Source organism: Pholcus phalangioides, unplaced genomic scaffold, assembly GCF_987345545.1.
Source record: "Pholcus phalangioides strain wild (caught in Gottingen) unplaced genomic scaffold, Ppha-v1.0 ptg000028l_1, whole genome shotgun sequence".
NCBI lineage: Eukaryota > Metazoa > Arthropoda > Arachnida > Araneae > Pholcidae > Pholcus > Pholcus phalangioides.
The window spans coordinates 1,708,945-1,732,477 of record NW_028301618.1 but is presented as its reverse complement, the minus strand read 5'-3'; the positions used below and the strand labels follow the sequence as shown (position 1 = coordinate 1,732,477).

Sequence of the window (23,533 nt, the reverse complement as noted above, 5' to 3'; positions counted from 1 at the left end):
ACAAAAACACTTATCTCGGAAACGAGCGACCCGGCGACCATCGGACCTTTTCTAAACGAATGCTAGTATGCACTTTAAAGGGTTTGACACCAAACACGATGGGGTTACGACAAGCGGTTCCCGAGTAATCACAAAAACACTTATTTCGGAAACGAGCGACCCGGCGACCATCGGACGTTTTCTAAACGAATTCTGGTATGCAATTTAAAGGGTTTGACACCAAAGACGATGGGGTTACGACAAGCGGTTCCCGAGTAATCACAAAAACACTTATCTCGGAAACGAGCGACCCGGCGACCATCGGACCTTTTCTAAACGAATTGTGGTATGCATTTTAAAGGGTTTGACACCAAAGACGATGGGGTTACGACAAGCGGTTCCCGAGTAATCACAAAAACACTTATCTCGGAAACGAGCGACCCGGCGACCATCGGACCTTTTCTAAACGAATTCTGGTATGCACTTTAAAGGGTTTGACACCAAACACGATGGGGTTACGACAAGCGGTTCCCGAGTAATCACAAAAACACATATCTCGAAAACGAGCGACCCGGCGACCATCGGACCTTTTTCAAACGAATTCTGGTATGCAATTTAAAGGGTTTGACACCAAAGACGATGGGGTTACGACAAGCGGTTCCCGAGTAATCACAAAAACACATATCTCGAAAACGAGCGACCCGGCGACCATCGGACCTTTTTCAAACGAATTCTGGTATGCAATTTAAAGGGTTTGACACCAAACACGATGGGGTTACGACAAGCGGTTGCCGAGTAATCACAAAAACACATATCTCGAAAACGAGCGACCCGGCGACCATCGGACCTTTTCTAAACGAATTCTGGTATGCACTTTAAAGGGTTTGACACCAAACACGATGGGGTTACGACAAGCGGTTCCCGAGTAATCACAAAAACACATATCTCGAAAACGAGCGACCCGGCGACCATCGGACGTTTTCTAAACGAATTCTGGTATGCAATTTAAAGGGTTTGATACCAAAGACGATGGGGTTACGACAAGCGGTTCCCGAGTAATCACAAAAACACTTATCTCGGAAACGAGCGACCCGGCGACCATCGGACCTTTTCTAAACGAATTGTGGTATGCACTTTGAAGGGTTTGACACCAAAGACGATGGGGTTACGACAAGCGGTTCCCGAGTAATCACAAAAACACTTACCTCGGAAACGAGCGACCCGGCGACCATCGGACCTTTTCTAAACGAATGCTAGTATGCACTTTAAAGGGTTTGACACCAAACACGATGGGGTTACGACAAGCGGTTGCCGAGTAATCACAAAAACACATATCTCGAAAACGAGCGACCCGGCGACCATCGGACCTTTTCTAAACGAATTCTGGTATGCACTTTAAAGGGTTTGACACCAAAGACGATGGGGTTACGACAAGCGGTTCCCGAGTAATCACAAAAACACTTATCTCGGAAACGAGCGACCCGGCGACCATCGGACCTTTTCTAAACGAATGCTAGTATGCACTTTAAAGGGTTTGACACCAAACACGATGGGGTTACGACAAGCGGTTGCCGAGTAATCACAAAAACACATATCTCGAAAACGAGCGACCCGGCGACCATCGGACCTTTTCTAAACGAATTCTGGTATGCACTTTAAAGGGTTTGACACCAAACACGATGGGGTTACGACAAGCGGTTCCCGAGTAATCACAAAAACACATATCTCGAAAACGAGCGACCCGGCGACCATCGGACGTTTTCTAAACGAATTGTGGTATGCAATTTAAAGGGTTTGACACCAAAGACGATGGGGTTACGACAAGCGGTTCCCGAGTAATCACAAAAACACTTATCTCGGAAACGAGTGACCCGGCGACCATCGGACTTTTTCTAAGCGCTATTGTTGACTGGAACAATGTTCCACCAAATATTGTATATTGCACCACGATTTCCGCATCCTCTTGTGCATGAATCGGCCAATCAATATTGAATAAATAAATATACAGGGCGATCGTAAGGGTTTCCTCACACGAGGATACTAAAGTCTAGCAACTGATACGAGACTCGGTATCCAGAAGATGAACACGCATATTTCTACGTAGCTCCTGACACGGGGATATTGGCGTATTGGCGATAAAATATCCTATCTACGGAGTCAATTGGCGACTTGCACGCTACTCGAACGCCAAAATTCATTCTTTCATATTTGGGACTAGCTTCTTAGGGCTATCTTGTTCGATGGGAAGGGGAATACGCGTGGGATTTATGGTATTTTTGACAAGAAATTCTCCCTGATGCAGGCCCCTATAATGTCACCGCAACTGGAATGCGTGTCTCTGCGTGTGCGAATTTGACTTTACGGGTTATTAGCAGTCACTCATCAGCACTCACAGGTAATCAATTATTCATTCTTGGTCTCTTCCCTAATTCCGAATGCGAAGGAATCCGATTCCCTAATAAGATTGTGTAGTTTATGATGAATGTCGTTTTCAGTGTACGGATGTACCCATGGTCCCCACAAGGGTGGGGCTGACAAGGACCCGGGACAATTACTATTGTTTTTTCACGCTATAGATTCAAGCCCGTGAAAAGACTGGCTTAGGTGGCCCTGCTCAAGGATGGGGGGGGGGGGACCACGTGGATGCACAACAATATTCATAATGTACAGGGAGATTAGCGGGTGAACTAAACACCACCACGTCGTTTTTGCTGCTTTTCCCGGGCCGGGCTTCGAGATTTTTCTGTTGTCACTTCTCTAGGGAGCTCTGGGTCAACATGGCGATCCTTTAATACGGAAAAGATGCTTCAATAGGCAAAATCTTTCGCCAAATTCAAGTTATGATTGGAGAAATGTTCGAAGCAAAAGGAAAGCGCTACCATAAATTTCAAGGTGGACGGTTATATTCGACATGAACTTGTCGAATCAAAGCAAACCACGCCAACGTTCTTTTGACAAAATAACCCCACCCGGGTTGTACTTTCGAGATACGTTCTCTACGGTGACATCGCGTGTCAAAAACGTATGTCCCGGACTGATACACCGCTGATATTCATAAAGTCATTTCACACGTGAAGCATCATCTACTCAAGAAGGTTTTCAACGGAAAGGAAGAATAGAGAGGACGTGGATTCGATTCCCCGCAAGTGCAGTTGAATTTTCTCTCTCCCGCGTAAATTCATCTCCGCATCAGCCCGCTATTGAAAACCTTTCGTATACTTTGCGCATTAATGGAATTACGTCACCCCTCTCTGTCAGTTAAACACTTCATTTTTGCTCAACGGACTTGCGTTACAACCACTCCCCCTATCCACAAATACCAAAACCACGCAGTGCCGCTCGTCTCGAGTTCTTATTAGTTTCGTGTAAGTTTCATTTTAGGCAAACCATGTTGACTACAACATGAATAGTATCAGTAAACAAGAGTCCATTGAATCGCGTTCAAACGAATGTAAGGTTTTTCCAGAAGAACATCCTCACCAAAAACGTTAGCACGTCCATAGAGAGTGTGTTTTGGGAAAAAACATTAACGAATCAAATAAAGGCTCCAGAGACAAATTTCAAGGAAAAAAAAAAAGTTATTTATTATTTCTTCTTCCATGTTGATCAAGTATGTACAGTATCATATATACATACAAAATGAATATCGTTAATTTTACATACAGGTCCAATCATCAGCGTCCCGTAATGTCACCTCGACTGGAGAATGCGTGTAAATATTTCCCGTGTACGGGGGTCACACGATGTGCCATCCCGTTAATGGACCAATGGACTCTTGTTTAAAGACACTGAACGAACAAAATCAATATTGAATACATATTGGTTTTCTTTTTAGAGTTTTGACTGCAGTCGTCGCTCGGTAAAAAGAATCATTAATGGAAAATGGCCTCAAGGATACGGGACTCGACAATTTTGCCTGTGAAAGTGTTCACAAAGCAATAATAACTTCACCGGCAAAGAGGCTTGAAGCAGATGATCCGGTACTTTTCCCGTCGATTAATCGTTATCTCTAGAATCGGGATCAGTAAGAGCGGTCACTTACACGATAGGAAAATGCTTTGAACAAGAGTCCACCGTAATTACAACCATTCACGCTACGCAGCATTGCTAAAGTTGTTCGTTCAGAACCCGAATGAAATCCGGTTCGTGTACTGTACGTGAACACACACAGTATAACCTACGGGGTGATTCCATAATTCCCCTTTACCGCATTTTACTGGTGTACCGTTGATCCTAGAGGCGTACTTCCAATTAGAAAAAGTATCCTAATAGCGTGTAGGCCTGAGACACCTCAGATACATCATTCTTAATGCAAGGGGTTGTGTAGTTATTAAAATATGAAAAATAACTTTTTATACGGACACCCTGTCCTTAAAAATCCAATTAGAAAGAGCTTGACTTGTCTCTCCTAATGACAACAAAAAGAAAATCACGCGTTTCCAAGTGCGATATTCACTGAGAGATTTAAGTTCAAAAATCGAAGGAAAGTTGAGAAAGAACAGCATAAATAGCGGGGGGGGGGGTGGAAAGAGTTGTCAGTTAGTGTTTATGCTGTTCTTTCCCAACTTTTCTCCGACCTTCGAAATCGAATACCTTAGGGAGTATTGCACGTAGAAACATGGAATTTTTTTTGTTGGCGTCAGGTCAGGGCAACAACTTTCTGATTGTGTCTGTATAAATTTTATTTTATTTTAGTTTTTAATACCTATACAATTCCTTGCAACATGAACCACTACACGTTATTTGGAAACTTTTCCTAATTGGAAGAATGTCTCTAGGATCAATAGTTTGCCAGTAAAATGCGGCAATGGGGAATTATGGAATAACCCGCTGTATACAGGGGTGTGTGTGTGCAAGAAAGTCTCCCCCCTCCCTCCCGACGCAGGATAACTTACACGAATGAACGAACGGCAGAACTTCCCCACAGGCCTTATCCCGTTCCCGAGACTTCTTCCAGCCCGGCTTAGGGACAGAGTCTAGAACACTCTCGGTGCGGTGAGGAGATAACTTGCAGAAGGAAGGAGCCGAAGATATGCAAGTCGTATAGCCGTACAGTAATATGATTACGCCCTGTTAACTCGGAGCGTGAAATGTTAATTGGTGGAGGGGAGGGGGAGACACTGGCCGTTGTCACTTGAGTTGTATATCTGTAACTCTGGGCTTGTGAGATTCCCGGAGGTCAAACTGAGTTTCCTATGCACTCTGTATCGAAAAGGTTGTTGGAAATTCGTCAGGAAAACAAGAGGGAAGACGTATCAGATATCAATGGATATCATTTCCGTCACTACTTCGTGTGAACATGCCTCCAATGACATGGCTGATTTTGGTTATGAAGTGTCACAACATGAAATGATTTCATAAAATTGTCTTAAATTACTGTTCAGGATGTTCCACGGAAGTCAAAAACGACACCAAAGACATCCGTGGAGCTGTTTACACATGGCAAAAAATCTGCCATAATGACAGGCAGCATGCATAATAATGATAATGCCCAAGGTGAAATTCGGAAAGTCCCTAGACTTGGATATTCTTTTATGCAAGTGTTCATGGGTTCTTCGTGAGAAGTACCGATACAAAAAAACGCCTGTAATCCCCTATTTTCACTGCGATATGGTCGATGCTGCGGGAGAGACTGACTGGTCAGTTCTGCCCTAAAAGTTTAAAGGTTTGGTACACCTCATGAAGAACAACTCAACTGTTGAGTTGACGTCACTAAAGAGTACCCACGACGGAGAGCCTTTTCAGGTTATTAAAAGATGATGGAGATTCATATATTGTGAATTTATACACACTCCTTATAATATCAGTTATTAATTTTCACGGGGTGCCATCTAGTGAGCGGATCGAGAGTTTAAGGTCCATCCAAATCAATCAATCGATTAGTCAGTCAATCACTCACGTTGGTTCGTGTCGTCTGTAGGAGGCCGTTGCCAGATATTGACTTGGGCGGGTCTCTTCTGGTCGGGGTCTGGTATCCTGTAGCTTTCCAGCAGATCCCGGATCGTCAGCGCTCCCGGGTGAGTCAGGTAGTATTGGGCTGTGTGGTCAGCCTGAGAAAGAAAAGGTGTATGCATCACATGTATGGCGAAATTGTTTGCTTCAAACAATTTTGCCCTACATGGCTATCATAGAGCATCTTAATTCTTTAAGCCCCTTAGGGCGTGAGCTTTGAGAAATGGAAGCCAAATTTATAATAAATCTACATAAAAGTCATGGCTTAAATATCACATTTGCGCCTGCAGATGGTGAAAACTAGATAGGGAGGGTATGTAATGCAAAATCCACATTGTGGCACCTCAAGAGACTCATGATGGTACGAGATTGTTTGAAGTTCATGAAAAGTGGGCATTAAGTAACGTGGTCAAAAGCCCAAGCTACTAGGTTGTGGTTTTTTTCCGGAGTAATTCTTGAAATGGCCATCCACGATCACCAAAAAACCGGCCAAAGTCAAAATTAGCTTTATATTTTCATACATTTCGAGCTCTGATCATGTGACTTGGCTTAAGGTAGAAGTGACCAGGCATTGAATCTTGAAGTCACCAAGAATCCGCTTCGTTTTGGTCTAGCTTAGGGGGTTCTTAACCTTTTTCAGTCGCGACTCAAAATCAACAAGATCAGATCAACTTCGTGATCTATGGGCTGTTTGTTTCTTGAAATTAGTGGAACCAGTGACTTAATAATGGTATTTATAACAGGATTGCAAGTGGATTTGTACGACTCATTTCGGAAGCTCCCGCGAATCTAGTTCAGGTCGTTACCTATAGTTCAAGAATCACTGGCTACAAATGAACTTTGGCTATAAATGAATCTCGGAAGGTTCTGCGAATCAAGTTTGGGTCGTGACCAGACTCGAAAGGATTCTTGACTCAGGGACTTCAGGAATTCTTACTTCAAGAATCCCTGGCTGTAAGTGGATTTGAACGATCATCTCGGAAGCTCCGGCGACCCAAGTTCGGGATCGCGACCGTTAGGTTATGAGCCTTTGGTCTAGCTGTTCCGTGAAATAGCTGGTTCCGTTCTGACTTCGGTTAGAACCACGTGGCAAAGCCCAAAAATTCTAGCCTCTTGAGCTTTTACTTAAAAAATTCTATAAAATTCATTTATCGTTGGAAGATTGGGATTGGCTGGCCGAAGATCGAACAACTCGTATATTCAGTGTGTATATGCTACGGTAAATGTGATAAATCTGGTTATTATGTATAATCGGCCTATCGTATAAGTTTGACAAATTTATCACTTTCACCGGCGATTATGCATAACACCTATACGTCGTTGGGGGGGGGGGGGGGGGTAAACACAAATAAATTCATCACATTTGCCAGACATTATGCATAATCGCCATTTCGTACTGGTAGATACGATAAATCGGTCCCATTGCCGTGATTAGATTATAGTACGTACTTGTGAGTCAGAGTAAGAACCGGATATAATGAACTCTGATTTAATGAATTTTTCCGAACATCCCCGAAATAACTCCTTTTTTCGTCGAATTCTGAAATGAGACCTAGATATAACGAACTGTAATTTAACTAATTTTACGATAGCACCCGGATTCAATGAACACCTATTTGAAAAAAATTACAATCTTGCCCGGCTATAATGAAAACTACAGCCGGGACTTCAGTTAGCGAGTTGTTCGGCTAACGAGCAATTCGCATAACGAGCAAAACATATTGGAGAAATTTAGATTCGATTAACGAGCGATGGTTCGCATTACGAGCAAAAAATCTGCGCTTTGTTTATTCGTTTTATCACAACTGAGCTGATGGTTTTTTGCTTTCGTCCGCACACGTGCTATGGAATTGTGGGTAATATTCTCCCCTAAAGTCTCCGGTAAACGTGCCTCACTCGGAAAAATTAACACACGTGCGAGTGTGAATATCTACGATAAGAAACTAGAGATAGCTATGCGTACATGCGCATGAAGTTTTCTTCAAGTTCTGCTTGGAGAAAACTGTAAGCTGATTTGCATTACTGAACGTGACTTCGAGGGGAGCTAGCTCGTGAGTAGGAGTCACTGCTTGTCGAATAGATTGTGTGCTTGGAGAAGACCATGGACTGGAGGTCCATGAGGATGGCATTCAAGAACTAGTGGTGAGAAATGTCTAGGAGTGTTGACGGTGGATGAAGTGATGGATCTCTTTCGCATGCACCAGTCAGTGCCGTCTTAACGCATGGAGCCCACCCGGGCACGGCTCGGGGCCTCAAGAGAAGAGGGCCCCCCACAAAAAATGAGATGTTGTTGAAATTTTCTAGAATTAATCAGGTGGGGCTTCAGAAAAATCACTTGGCCCCGGGGGCCCATGATGCTCTTAAGACGGCCCTGGCACCAGTAAGAGTCTAAGGAAGAAAAAAGTAAGGAGAAGTCCCTCTCTTTCACATAAAATGAGATCAGAGATATGTGTAGAAATGCGGGAATCTGTGCAAAATACTCTGTAGAAAAGAACCACCCAAATAAAGCTCTATAGCAGTGTGCGAGCAACGAATCTCTCCAACAAACACTGCAATTTCCAATTTCCCAGAAATCCTTTCTAGTACTACGTAAATTAAGAGATTCATCTGGTTGGGGGGGGGGGGAGGCCCATGGCTTAGGATCTATAAGCCTTCTTCCTCCCCTGGGAAGGGAGTTAATTATTGAAGGGGGGTAGCGTTCATGTCTTCTGAAGGGCACTAATAGTTGGAGTTATTCGAGTTCGAAACGAACTTGTGCTGACCCCTGAACTATGAGTCCTGTCTCGGACCTCATATTTAAGGATCAGGGGATCATAAGCCAAGTAAGAAACTAGGTCCCAGAGCATCAATTCACCCCGGGAAGAAGGGCATGATGCTGTTGGGTGGGTCCCTTTGCTGACTATAAAATAGGAAAATGAAGCAAAAACAGTCTGTAAATCGTCCTAAACGATAGTCCTCCTCTTTCTCGTCGTTTAGAGTAAGTTAATAGTCAATAATGTTTGTAAATATTATCGTATTGTGTGTTTATTTATGACGCTATTTATATTATGTATAGTTTATTGTATTATGCATTATTATTATTATTGTGTTTAATTATTGATTGAATGCCGTTTTTATTAGTCATTTTTATGTGAATCGTGGAACGAATTATGCGAGTTTCCATTATTTCCTATGGGGAAGTTTGATTCGAATAGCGAGCTATTCGGATGACGAGCACGTTGGTGGAACAAATTACGCTCGTTAACCGATGTTCCACTGTATTTAAAAAATTTGAATGCACCCCGGTATAACGAACTCTCATTTTAAAAAAATACAATTTCGTTCCAAAAAAAAAGTTTTTGTATGTACAGTCAGACCCTTATATAACTAACCCCCATTTGACGAATTCCACTACAGGGTCTCCATATAATGACTTCTCATTCAACAAATTTTTCGATTGTTTCCCGTTATAATGGACTCTCATTTGAGAAATTCCGCGATTGTATCCCGGTATTACGCATGGTTTTATAAAATAACCATTAGGAATATTTTTTTTTTTTAGCATTTATGAAATTTACGAACCACACTTGGGTGTTACACATAATCACCGGTAAAAGTGATAGTTTTTATAGTATTTATCAAATTTACAAACTACACGTTGGTATTACACATAATCACTGGTAAAAATAATAATTTCCTCAGATTTATAAAATTTACCAACGACACTTGGGTATTATGCATAATCACCGGCAGGAATGATAATTTTTTGTACATTTATCAAATTTACCAACGACACTCGGGAATAATGTACAATCATCGGTAATAGTGATAATTTTTTTAGCATTTACCAAATTAAATAATGGAGCATAGGGAATAGCTATTCAGAAAAATGACTAGGTATTCAGTGACTTGACCTTGGACATTAACACCATACGCAGGCCAATTGAGACATTGCTAAGGTCAAATTTACCTTGTCCACTATGGTCTCATCAGCACCAGATCTTTTCAGCATCCTGTACAGATTTCCTCCATCCCTGACCACAGCGGCGTAATGCAGAGGAGTCCTACCTTCCTGCAATGGCGTAGGCAAATGAATAATTAGTCAATCAATTCAAGAAACGCACTGCAACGATATAAGTTCCAACAGAAAAAAATTAGGAAGTTGGCAGCCTTACATTATCCGGGCCGTCAAGCGCCTCGGGGAAGTTGTTGACAATGTACTGAACGATGTCTGTGTGACCATGTAGTACGGCCAGGTGGAGCGGACTAGCACCCAGGTGATCTCTACTGAGCGCGAAACGCTTCCTCGTCAGGATGGACTCGACCTCTCCGATATTGCCCCGGATTATGGCATCGTGGACACCGCGGATCCTGGCCTGTCGCAACAACAAGGAAGCCAACTGTCAGAAGGGCTGAAGGTCCCCAATTATGTACGCATTCCGAAACATGAAGCACAATAAATGAACACTCACCATGTATGTTGGTACCAGATCCAGGAACTCTTGTACTTGTTGGTCATCGGATGTCCTGCCAACCAGACGATCACCTTGTCCGGCGATCACGACGTGCTCCAGCCTCAGTAGGTCCTTGTCGTTTATCCACAGGTCAATAAGCTCGTTCAATCGATCACCTTAAGGCGAGAAAAGTCCGTTATCAATCATTAGGTTGGGCCCAGGGCCAGCTCAGTATATGAGGTCATTCAGGGACCTAATGACAAGGAGATCTGGTACTACGGTTTTTAGAGAGTATGCAGATTTGTGAGCCGGTACTCCCAGACAGGTAAAAACTTAGATCCTATAACTTCGCTTCTACCCGAGGAGGAGGTACTCATGATGCTTTTGTGTTGGCCCTGGGTATAGTCTCTAAAATTTATCGAAACTTGATTGGACATTGATTTCCTGTAAAACAGTTTTCACTGCTGCACATTTTCTATTGCTGAAAAGCCATCTTTACAGTACTCTAAATATTTTGTTTTATTATCATTGTATTGCGGGTACGGCCTCTACCTCCTTAGGGTCACATAGGCCGGGATATTTTGTAGTTCCTTCCAAGCCAGGGTTTTTCACTACCTTTCTACCAGTAAAACACAAAAAAATAGATCAATCTACTATCCAGCCCTATGGCTGGAGATCTATAAGCTCCTTTCCTTCCCATGGGGGGGGGGGCATTATTATGGGGTGGGGGGTTGTATTCATGTCCTCTAAACAGCTCTGGTTCATAATTATTGCGGTAGTAACGGCTGAAGGTATTCCAATTCATATCGAACTAGTACTGATCTAAAATACTAAGGTCAGCCTGGGACCGCATAATAAGGGGGAAGGAGGAATCAGGTACAAGTCCGTAAATTTAGTGAAGATACTTTAAGCCACGTAAAAAAATAGGTCCCAGAGCATCAATTCAATCCAGGAAGAAAGGCATTATGCTGTTTTTATGAAGGGGCCCTGGGTTGACTGTAAAATATAATACGTAAAAATAGTTGTATAAAATATAACAATGGTCTATAGAGCCTGGGCGGTGCACGGTATGAAATGTGAAAATGTGTAAAATAGAATCATTCTTGAAACTTCATTATGATTCGATCATCAAGCCGAACTGTTAAACTGTTTTCACTGCACAGTGATTCGTACTGCTAGAAAGCCATCTTTACAGAGCCTCAAACAATTTCTGTTTTTGTCCTTAATCATCATAGTATAGTATGCAGGGGCCCGTAAATCCCAAAGCAGGGTCACCTAGGCCCTCCCACCAAGCTAAGATTTTCCATGACTTTCTTTCTAGTACTCCGTAAATAAAGAGATTCATCTGGTTGGGGGGGGGGGGGGGTGGGAGGCCCATGGCCTAGGATCTATAAGCCTCCTTCCTCCCCTGGGAAGGGTGTTAATTATTGAAGGGGGGTTGCATTCATGTCTTCTGGAGGGCACTAATAGTTGGAGTTATTTGAGTTCAAAACGAACCAATGCTGACCTGAACTATGAGTCCTGCCTCGGACCTCATATTAAAGGATCAGGGATCATAAGCCAAGTAAGAAACTAGGTCCCAGAGCATCAGTTCACCCCGGGAAGAAGGGCATGATGCTGTTGGGTGGGTCCCTTTGTTGACTAAAAAATTGAATCTTGAAACTTCATTACTATTAGAACATCAATTCTCCTGTAACACTGTTTTCACTGCAGTATGGTTCACACGGCTCTAAAGGCTCTTTTACAGGACCCAGAATATTTTCTGTTCTTGTCTGTAATCGCAATTCTATTGCAGGCATTCCCCCCCCCCCCACCCACAACCCAGGGTAGGCACCAAGCCAGATCTTTGAGAGCCCCCTACACTGAGCTGTAGAAGCGTACTCGCGTCTCCTAAATAATCCAGCTTTAGTCATTGCGGCACTAACAGTTGATTGAACGTGTTAAAGTGTTTGAACTGCTGCGGTACTGACCTGAACTGCTGCGTCTGGTACCGGCAGAGCTTTTGGCATCGGCGGCGTTGTCTTGTGGCGTTTGCTCGTTCTCCTTGTTGTCGTCGGGCTGCCTCTGGTCACTACTTTGGTTTGTGGGGTCCTCTCCCGCAGTGCCGAGGTTTTCCGCTTCTCCTCCATCTCCTTCTTTTTGTTCCTGTTCATTGGTCTCTGGGACGCCGCCATCGTCGAAATCGTCAACTTCTTCCTCTTGGTTGTGCTCCTGAAAATATGATTGAAACTCAAACTTCATCACCATGATCTACAATCACTTTCCGACTTACAGACCTGAAAACGAACGAAACATTTGACACTATTTGGCAAAACTCAGATCCATCTCGGCGACAATTGGCAAACATGTTCCAATCAGACCTCTACAGTGGCCCATTCGACAAAATCATGTACCAGATTTAATTGCCACTCGGGCCTCTGAGCACCTAAAGCTACTGGCGCATACACAAGGGAGGCCCATGCGTTGAGACGGCCCTGCCACGAACGGAAAAAAAAAATACGTAGGTTCATTCTTGGTTGACAGAATTTGGTTTATGCTTACCAAATTGGCGCGATCTCGATTTATGAACGATTCTCGGACCGAAACTTGTTCGTAAGTCGGGAGTAGCTATATTACTGTCGAGTTGGTCTTTACATGGAACCAAATTTTTTACGCCAAAAACTTCTCGCAACAGGGTGGCCGAAGCTTTTAAGGTGTGACGAAGTCAGTTTCGGAGCCGTCAAGTCGTTCGATGGATTTATATAACAGGGTGGTCATAAAATAACTTTGACAATATACGCCCACCCCCTCTACCCCTAGCGGATGAAAATCTGAATGAAACTCGAGCGACGAATTGCATCAACGAATGAAACTCGAGATATAGGTGTTTCAAAGTATGCGCTCCAGAGTGAAGAAGAAAACATAACCCTGGTTCTCCCGGTTAAGGTTGCAGCAACCAAATTTCGAAAAATTTAAATGGCAACACTTACTTTCATGCATTGCAAAATGAGCTGCGCAGTGAAAAACCAGGAATGTGCGTTGGAACGGCACCTGCAGCATGATAAACGCCGGCGCTACATGCTGAAAAAGAAATGTGTGGAAACAACTAGTGTGCACACAGATGACAGGACTGCCGCAGGAAGTCTATATCCGAGAGGTTAGCGCACCAACCCATTGGTGAGAGATCTCGTTTCTTTGTCTGCGTCCTGCACCGGCGTTTATGGTACTACAGGCACCATTCTTCACTGCGCCGATCACTTGGCAATGCATGAAAGTGAGTGTTGCCATTTCAATTATTCGAAATTTTGTTGCTGTGACCGTAACCCCTTAAGGTACGTTTTCCCTCTTCATTCTCGAGTGCATACTTCGAGAAGCATCTTCATCTCGAATTTCATTCGCGTTTGTCGAATTTTGCGGCCGCTAGGGGGCTCGTGTACCGGCAAAGTTATTCTATGCCCACTCTGTATACAGTGGCGTCTTAACGGGTGAGCAAATGGGGATCTTAAGGTCCACAAATCTTTAGGGGGTTTTCACTAAAAGCTCCGAATTTTTTCTGTCTCATTAATTTGAAATTTTGAAATTTTTTCTTCCAATAATTCTGATAATTTTCTATTTCATTAACATTGAACTTTCATTAATTTTTGAACAATTTCTTAAATTCCTTTTGAACTTTTTTTGAAACTCTTATTTTATGAACACCCTGTATTTAAATTTGAGATGATTCCCCCCACTTACATTATGATTGGGAACGTTGGGTGAATCATCACAAATCAGTCACAGGTCTCACCTCATTTTCTGGATCGCCAGGATTGTCTGTGATCCCATCTCCCGGATTGGCATCCTCGTTCTCCCTGTCGGCTTCTTCGATCGTTTCCGTGACGGGCTCCGTGACCACGGGTTCGGTGCTCGGGTCGTCGAGCTTTTCCGGGGTGCTCTCCTCTCCCGGAGTGTCCCGTTCCTTGATCCCTTCGGGTACCTTGGCCAGTTCCAGTGACGTCTTTCTCTTGACTCTCTTCTTCCTGAGGTACTGCGGGACTACTTTCGGCTTGTCCCCGTTCGTCGCCTTGTCGTCCGGTTTGGAACTGTCCGGTGGGGCCGGTGGGTCATCCGACGCAGATGGGTTCGGTGGTTTGGCTGCGTTACTTGGCTTGCTGGAGGAGCTCATGTAGAACTCTGCTGTTCGGCCTTTCTGTTGGGGTTCAAAAAAGAGGAAACACGTCAATGGAGTTCTTACGAGTGCTTAGATAGACGCGCGAATCTGAATGATCTTTTTTTTTTAGAGTTTCGTCAGTATCTTACCTGATCCAGTATCATCGGATCACTTCCTGCAGCGAGGAGTATCGTGTACAGGTACTGGTTCTTCTTCTGCCCGGCGACGTGCAGTGGGGTGCGACCATACTGAAAGATAAATACGGAGATATGCTGAAGAATTGCCAATTCCAATATGTGAATAGAAGGGGGAATAACGCGTGTTTGGTTTAATATGACGGCTAGTGAGGATTCAAAATGGCGTTGATAATCGAGAGGGTGCAGATTCGTTTGGTAACGGTTTCTGATGCGAATCCATTCGTCAAGAGGGTCCACTCTACTGGTACTCAGCACCAGCCAGGATATTAAATATGTTTTTGGTCTGAGCCTTGGCTGGCTTAATTTTACAGTTATGCTTTTGTCAAGCTTCAGCAAGTGGTGAACTACGACATCCACAATATTTCAGTCATATTGGGCGTCGGAAGTGTGTCACTATTGGTGTCGGAAGGGTTTTGAACCCCTGTGGGTGCTCGTTTTGAGGTTTATTTAAGAAATTTTGATTTCTGAGTCAATTCTGGGAGGGGGTGCTCGTGCAACCTCGGCTAAAACACCACTCACTTCAGCTACCCGGAAGGCCGGATAGGATGTGAACTATCAAGAATCAACAAGCAATCACCTGCGACGTTCACACTTCCTCAGACACACGTAAGGCTGGAAAAACCTTACGAGCCTTGAACATTAAAGCATCAGTACGAACTCAAGTGTGACGTCTACATTACTTCAGATGCCGTAAAGCTTTGGCCGGAAGGGATCCAAAAGTTCAAGCATTGCCTAGCAGTCAACTGCAAAGAACCCAAACAGTCAAGCACCAGCAAAAAAGCCAACCACGAGACGTCCACACTACTTCAGCTACCCGTCAGGCATTGGCTGGAAGGATTCGAACGGTCAAGCATCAGTAGGAAGTCAACTGCGAGACGTCCACACTACTTCAACTAATAATAAGGCTTTGACCGGAAAAGATCAGAACGGCCACGTATCAGCAAGCAGTCAACTGTGCCGTCCACAGCACTTTAGCTAACCGCAAAACCTTTGGCAAGAAAACAAGACTCTTCGCCTACCATGAGTTTTGTTGAAGTATCCACAACACATGCTTGGAACCCCACCCCCAACTTACTCGTCTGGTTTGCATTGCTCGTCTCGTGATTCCATCCGCATCCGACATCTCGGTCTGTCAGTACAGCAAATCATACGAGTAGTGTAGGCCAACCTATATGACTACCATTGATGATTGCACCATGTTTCACGTTCGGTAACTTTCGCCGGACAGAACTTGATATCTACTCAAACAAGTCTCATATAATGTCATCGATCGATTAGTCGGATGAGAGACCGACTGGTGGTCTATCCTGGTTGCTAAGTGGCTTGTCGATACGACCCAGATGTTTGAACGTTCGGATCCTTTCTAGCCAAATCCTCATGGGTAGCTGAAATGGTGTGGACGTAGCAGTTGACTGTTTGCTGCAGTTTGACTGTGCAGATCATTTCCGGCCAAAGCCTTAAGGACAGTTAATTGAAGTAGTGTGGAGGTCAAGGTTGACTGCTTGTTGATGTTTGGCCATTCGGATCCTTTCCAGCCTAAGCCTTCCGAGCATCTGAAGTAGGTGGACGTCGCTGTTGACTGCTCGCTGATGGTTTACAGTTCAGATCCTTCCCAGCCAAAGCCTTCCGGGCATCTGAAGTTGGAGGATGTAGCAGTTGACTGCTTGCTAATGATTGACCGTTCGGATCCTTTCCTTTCCGGCCTAAGCCTTAGGGGCAGCTGAAGTAGGTGGAAGTAGCAGTTGACTACTACTAAACCAGACATGCACCTCGTCTATATTCCTCTGTGGACCTTCTAACGAATTGGTACATGTTTGAATGTGTGTACGTATAGTGAACCTTCCGTGAAGTTTGTTTCTGTGTAATATTTGTTATGTGTAGTGCTGCCATCTGCCATCAATTTTCCAACTATGCATGAAGTGTAATGATTGAATAATATATCGTTGTTGGCATGTTGCTCTCTGCGGCGAGACTTTTTAACGGGGTGATTGGCTCACATTTGTGCCTCAAAGTTGGAAACCACAGAAAACAAACTTCAGCCGACCACCACTGTGGTGATGGTGGGGTTAAAACCCGAGTTCTCTTGATGCGAGTCCGTCAGTATGACCACTCGAGCCCCACAGTGGCTGGCAGCAGTTGGCTACTACTAAAATACACATGTACCTCGTTCATGTTCCTCAGCGAACCTTCTAACGAATTGGTACATGTTGGAATGTGCGTGTCCGTGTTGTGAACCTAACGTGAAGCTTGTTTCTGTGTAATGCTTGTTATAGTGCTGCCATCTACCACATATTCTTCGAACTATGAATGAAGTGTAATGTTTGATGATTGGTAGCAGTTGAGTGCCTGCTGATGTTTGACAGTTCCGATCTTTTAGGAAGTGGCGATAAGAACTGTTTCCGGACGAAACTATAAACCGTGAGTTATGGTGATTTCAGTAAGCGGTCAATGGGCAGTTACAAAGATTCAGTATCGACTTACCCTGTCTTTTATGTTCAAAAGCACCGGGTACCTCGTGACGAGAAAATTGACGAGGTCAACCTGGTTGTTGATGACGGCATGATGGATCACCGTCGACCCAGTATCATTCCTAGACTTCAGAAACTTATTGTTCGACAGGATGAATTCGTCGACTGTGGTGGCGTCGCCACACGCCGCAGCTTCGAAAAAGTTCTCCAGCTGAGTCTGAAAAATGACAAGAAAACCGGAAAAGTCATTTCAATAACACGTCGGTGGTTCCGTAATCAATTATCCAGGAAAGAGAGAAGCCAAAAAATACTTTACCAAGTAACTCGGCACCGTCTTGAGATATTGCCGGACCTCCTCTTGCCACGAGGTGCGTCCGATGAGGTGTTTTCCGTATCCGTCTTGGACGAACTCCTTCAGGTGCTCCACGTCGCCGTTTTGGATCCATCCGTTCACGCGGTCCAACATGATTTGCGGTAAGGAACCTGTTCCAGCTGTTGACGAGTCAAAAAAAAAACCAGATCAAGAAAACTTTTTAGAACCAGTGTGATGTGACCAATCAAAAAACAGAATAACTTTGCCCGACAGTTCATGCGACGCCACCACAGTCGACGAATTCATCCTGTCCAACAACAAGTCTCTGAAGTCGAAGAATGAACTAATAGAAGAGCATTGACAACGTGATGGGGGACAAATAACAATTCACAAAACACCGGCATATGTTTCGGCACTCATGGGTGCCGTTATCAAGGTGGAAAAACAAACATGTTCTGTTCCAGCGAAAAACGTGGTCAGAATGAGAGAGCGTCTGTGGTGGTAAAAGTTGTTTTTACGTGACCATACGCCCGTTTTTTCCGGGACAGTCCCAGTTTTTTCTGTTTTTTTGGCTGTCCGACTTTTTTTGCAAGAAAAGGATTTTCCCGGTTTTTCAAATATTTTCCACGAAGCTAACTTGGCTTTTATTCTTCAAATCAACGATTAATATTATCTTCCCAACTCACAAATTACATCACGATAATTACGACTACAAATAAGAATATTTAGTTCACATACTTGTCATGGTTTTTTAAATTCACTGCAATTTGAAGTGGTGCTTCATTTTACTCGATTGGTCTCTTTACCGTAATTTTAGCATGAGTTCGTGACTTTGCTTACATTTGGCATTATTTTTGGCGATGTCCCGTATTTCAAGCCCGATTTCACGTATTTTTCCTCGAGAAAATATGGTCAGCCTATGTTTCCTTCACTTCAGCATTTTTATCCTCAGTTTCGACGTCATAGTTGTTGCCTTTTGTTGTTAGTGACGTCATATGTCCAGCTTGGCCCCTTCGAGTTATTCTCAAAATGATTTTTTTTTTTTTTCAAAATGAAAATGTGGAGTAGGGCAATCGAATGGAGGGCGTTTATTTTGTGTCATTTACTGATTGTTCTTGAAAAGACTTTATGTAAGTACCCTCAAAGAAGCCTAAAAAGAAATTTTGATCGAACTTTTTAGATTATCTTAGCCTTTGGAGAATTAAATTTGTGGTCTTCACTCCAGCAGTGTAAAGCTATTGTGGATTTATGGACCTTGGATCACATAAGAGGAATTAAGAGGTCCATAAGTCCACAATAGCTTTACACTGCTGCAGTAAAGACCACAAATTTAATTTTCAAGAGGCTAAGGTAATTCAAAAAGTTCGATCACCATTTCTTTCAGACTTCGTCGAGGGTACTTACATAAAGCTTTTCAAGAGGGAGCTAAGCTGGACATACGACGTCACTAACAACAAAAGGCAACAACTATGACGTCAAAACTGAGAATAAAAATACTGAAGTGAAGGAAACAACTCTGATCACCACAGACGCTCTCTCATTCTGACCGCGTTTTTCGTTGGGAAAGGACGTGTTATTTTTTCCACCTTGGTAACTGCACCCATGAGCGTCAAAACATATGTTGGTGTTTTGTAAATTGTTATTTGTCCTCATCACGTTGTCAATACTCTTCTAAGAGATGGTGTGGTTATTTGATTGGGTGGACAGTTTTATTTTTTCTGGAGACGCTGGCTCCGAATCTTACCTAATGACTTCTTCATCATCCTTTGACCAGGTGGAGGTTCCGACTTGCTGCGGTTTCTCTTGTTAGCTTCCGCCAGAGGCAGTTGGGCTAACTTGTTCGGTATTGGCACGTGATGGGTCCTGTAGTACTCGGCGGACCGGCCTTGCTGTAACGACAGGATTCTTTCACAGTTAAAACGCAATATATATATCAAGAGTATCGATGAGTCCAACACTACGGACGTCCATACTTACGTTATCCCTGATCCGGTGATCGGCACCAGCTTCCATTAGCAATCGGTGAGACTCGGATGTGTTACCCCTGGACATTGCAGCGGCGTAATGCAGCGCTGTCCGACCTTCCTGTGACACCAAACGAAACAAAAATTTTCACAATCTATCAAGTCTTTATTCTAAGAGGCAAGTTGACATGGTGATTATTAACTTTGTACCTTGTCTTTGGCGTTGACAGTCTCCGGGAACCTGTCTATGAGGAATCTCAGCGTCTCGACCTTGTCCATCAGGACCGCCCTGTGTATCGGCGCCATCCCCAGGGCGTCTTTGGCGAGGACCATGTGGTCTTTCTTGTCGAGGTGCTGCTGCAGCTCCTCGATGTCGTTGTTGGAGACGGCCGTGTGGATGGCCTCGATCTTCTTGATCATCATGGGGACGTGGTCGCTGAGGTAAATCTGCAGGTGCGGGATGTTGGTCTTCTGGCTCGCGACTTTGTCACCGTAGCCTTCCAGGATCGCGTCCTCGAGCTTCTCGACGTCTTCTTCGTTTATCCACTTCTTGATGTTCGCCGAGTTTATCTCGAGTCCTGACAATCGAAAGGATCACATCAATCAGAAAATTATGGACCACGTTGATCAGCCAAAACATCAAACCTACTCGCGCGTCATGGGTTTACGGAAATTTCGCCTCCGACATTTCCTCCCCAGTACATTTCAGCCAAGGAAATTTCGCCCCCTGATATTTTGCCGGCCCTGACCGTGTGAGTGACCATATCAGTGACCAAATGAATGCATGAGTGACCGCATTAGTGAACAAGTGGGTGGGTGAGTAACCATCATATGAGTTACCAAGTGAGTGGGTAAGTAATCATATGAGTTTGCAAGTGAGTGGGTAAGTAATCATATGAGTTTGCAAGTGAGCGGCCGTTCTGGTGATCAAGTTATTGGCCAGATGAGTGATCATATGGGTGGCAGTATGAGTGCACATACTGTCACCCATACAGCCATTCACTTGACCAGTCATACGATTACTCACTTGATCATTCATACGGTCACTCACTTGGGTACTAATACGATCACTCGCATACTCACTTAGTCACTCACTCACGTTCTGGTAGGCCCTCAACATCTGGAAATGAGATCGCCATTGCAGGATCGTTGAATCACGATCAGGAAACTTGCAGACGAGGCGAGCATTAGCAATGGATCCGTTCATTCTTTTTAACTAACGATTCGTGCTTCAGGAGAGAATCTCAGCCAAAGCTGCCAACGATCGAGCAGAAGCAACTGGAGATGGCACAGGGCATACTAAAGTACGTACTGCACACAGCACAACCATCACCAAGTAGTACTGCAAATAGGTTTTTTGTCGCAATTGGCAGCTCCATCACGATTAATGCAGTGTCATTATTCAAGTTTTTCCTGCCGTTTTGTTAAAACAAAGATGCTACGGTGCTCACTTACACTTCCTCGCTCATCGGCGTTCTGCCGATGACTGGTAGCTTCTGCAGGCAAGAAAAAATTCAAGCATGCGCACAAGGGTTCTCTACATACGTGCACCAAACCACGGTTCCCTAACTTTATTGGTTTACTCACGAAAATTATGGTCGGATACCTTTTGAACATACTTCGTATAGTAGAAGATATGCCTTATCGCGTCAAGGCTCTTTTTACAAACTCCAAAAGCTTATTCTATGGGGAAGGTGGTTATAATGTTTTGGCTGACCAGTCTACATATGTCGGAATACTTTGTTATCTGCACTAAGCACATACATACTTTTTAGTTTCGGTGGTGGCAGCAGAGGCTGGCTGCGGAAAAGTGTGCGTCTCGGGAGCTTGAAAGACATCTGGGAACTGTCTTCGGCCATTAGGTCACCATTTGTGGCTCCACCAACTCCTTCGTCGAGCGGCTTAAAACAAAAGAAAAAAAGGCTATTGGTCACAGAGGCTAATTCTTCCGATGTCCAAACAATAGTGTGCGAAAAATTCACTGACAGCAATTCACCGCCACGTGATTCACCGAAAGAAAAATTTACGGCTGCGAAAATTCACCGACGCGACAATACACCGCTAGGAAAAGTCATCGACATGTTTACATAGTGAGTGAGTAAGTAAGCAAGAGAGTGAGAGGATGAGCAGGTGAGTGAGTAATAAAGTGAGTGACCGGACGAGCAGGTGAGTGAGCTAGTGAGTGAGTATGTTCCTCGCTCAGGAATTTACGACACATTATACTTTGTACAGAGATACGTACAAGATTGCGCAACATGATCACACATTTCAGACAATAGGAAAAGTCGCGTTTTTCAAAACGTGCCTCTGAGCCACTGAGGGCCCCTTGGCGGATATCAGGCGATAGAGTTTGACCAATAAGAAGAGTTCCTGCCGACTTGGTGTGAACACACGACAAAGTTTTCGTCAGAGATTGATGGGTTTTACATGGGGAAATGAACTGACTCTCTCGGCCTGGGTGAAGGGTAAAGATGGATCCGACGATATCGTCCAGGGATGCATATCCGAAAATGGGTGTGACCAAGTAAGTTTTTGTTTCGTTGTGAGAGTGCAGGTATTATCTAAATTAACGTATTAATAATTGTGGTATTCAGTTATTGGTAGTATGATGTAACATGATCGAAGTAGTATGATGTAACATGCTTATCAAGAAAACATAAAATAAACTCGACATAATGTTGTAAACGAAACTGAGTATCATAATTTAGATGTAAAGCAAGTTAGTGAGCAGATGAACGAATGAGCGAGTGAGTGAAGAAATTGGTAAATAAGCAAGTGAGTAGATGAATGAGAAAGTGAGTAAACAGATAAACGAGTGTGTAGGTGAGCAAATTAGAGAGAGTGTGAGCAGGTGAGACAATTAGCAAGTGAGTAAACAGGTGAGCGAGTGAGTGAGTCACTCATAGGGTCTCTCACTCGCTCACTTATGTGCTATCTCATTCACTAACACATTCGGTCACTTAACTGCTCACACATTCACTCGGTCATTCACTGGTGACGAACTGTTGTCGATGAATTGTTGTAGGTGAATTTTTGTGTCTGTGAATTGCGTGGCGGCGAATTGTTGTCAGCGAATTTTGCGTAAATCCCAAGCAATATCGATTCCCTTTGTACTTACGACGTCGCCATTCTTGACGATTTCGGCAGCATCGAACACAAAGTGTGACCTCGGCGGGTACGGGGACTCTGAAAGTAAGAACAAAAGGAGACATTAAGGTAATCTTTTACGATGGACAGTCATCATCAAGGTCACATCATTCGAATAACAGAAAAGGGGCACCAACTTCTCTTTGGTGATGCGAGTTTCATGCGGTTCGTGTTGTTGGCCATGTAGTTGGCGTTTGCGCGTTGGCTTTGCTTGATCAGTTGCTCCAGGTGAAGGTGCTCTGGAAACTGCAGGTAGTATTCGGCTGTTTTACCCCTCTGGAAACAAAAATCACCATTTACTGCACGGTACTTTCCTGTTAAGGGGTCTTATACCTTTTAAACCATCAAAGAATCAAATTTTTTTACGTGTCTATCAGATACTAGAGTTCATTCTACATGGTAATACACTCATTGCCATAAAAGTTTGCGCACCCAGAAGAAGTCGTCAAAATGAAACGAAATTTTACACATGTAAGTACTACGTTGATATAAGTAAGTGATTAGAAAATCCAAGAAAAAGGATAATTTATTGCAGAAAAAAGTACAGATGAACAGAAGTTTTAGTACTCTGTTGGACCCCCCCTCTAGGCGCGAATGCACGATGCGATACGAGCGGGCATTGAGGCATACAAGTTCCGTATGATGTCCTGAGACATCTCGTTCCACAGTTGCTGTAAATGCGCCTCTAGTTCGACCAACCTCGTAGGGTGTCCAACTTGCCGTCCCAAATGATCCCAGATATGCTCGATTGGTGACAAATCTGGGGATAGAGCAGGCCAGGGAAGGGTGGTAATGTGGCGGAGGCAGTCTTGTGACATCCTTGCTGTGTGTGGCCTAGCATTGTCTTGTTGAAAAATGGCTCCTGGGAGCCCTGCCATGAGTGGCAACACATGTGGCTGAAGGATGTTATGGACGTACCGCTGGGCTGTCATTGTGCCATGGATCAATATC

At 43.9% G+C, this 23,533-nt stretch overlaps 1 protein-coding gene across 1 annotated transcript in view; it reads right to left on the bottom strand.

The window, feature by feature from the left end:
* Positions 1-23,533, bottom strand: part of LOC149067723 (uncharacterized) — a 155,478-nt gene that overhangs the window by 98,350 nt on the left and 33,595 nt on the right. The window contains exons 9-23 of the mRNA XM_089252114.1: positions 22,720-22,858; positions 22,554-22,621; positions 21,204-21,336; positions 19,646-20,013; positions 19,449-19,556; positions 19,216-19,360; positions 17,475-17,650; positions 17,172-17,375; positions 14,643-14,741; positions 14,131-14,532; positions 12,335-12,575; positions 10,383-10,540; positions 10,086-10,286; positions 9,881-9,982; positions 5,879-6,029 (exon numbers count right to left, since the gene is read on the bottom strand). Of these exons, the coding sequence (XP_089108240.1) occupies positions 5,879-6,029; positions 9,881-9,982; positions 10,086-10,286; positions 10,383-10,540; positions 12,335-12,575; positions 14,131-14,532; positions 14,643-14,741; positions 17,172-17,375; positions 17,475-17,650; positions 19,216-19,360; positions 19,449-19,556; positions 19,646-20,013; positions 21,204-21,336; positions 22,554-22,621; positions 22,720-22,858 (2,695 nt within the window). The remainder of the gene's footprint in view (positions 1-5,878; positions 6,030-9,880; positions 9,983-10,085; positions 10,287-10,382; positions 10,541-12,334; positions 12,576-14,130; positions 14,533-14,642; positions 14,742-17,171; positions 17,376-17,474; positions 17,651-19,215; positions 19,361-19,448; positions 19,557-19,645; positions 20,014-21,203; positions 21,337-22,553; positions 22,622-22,719; positions 22,859-23,533) is intronic.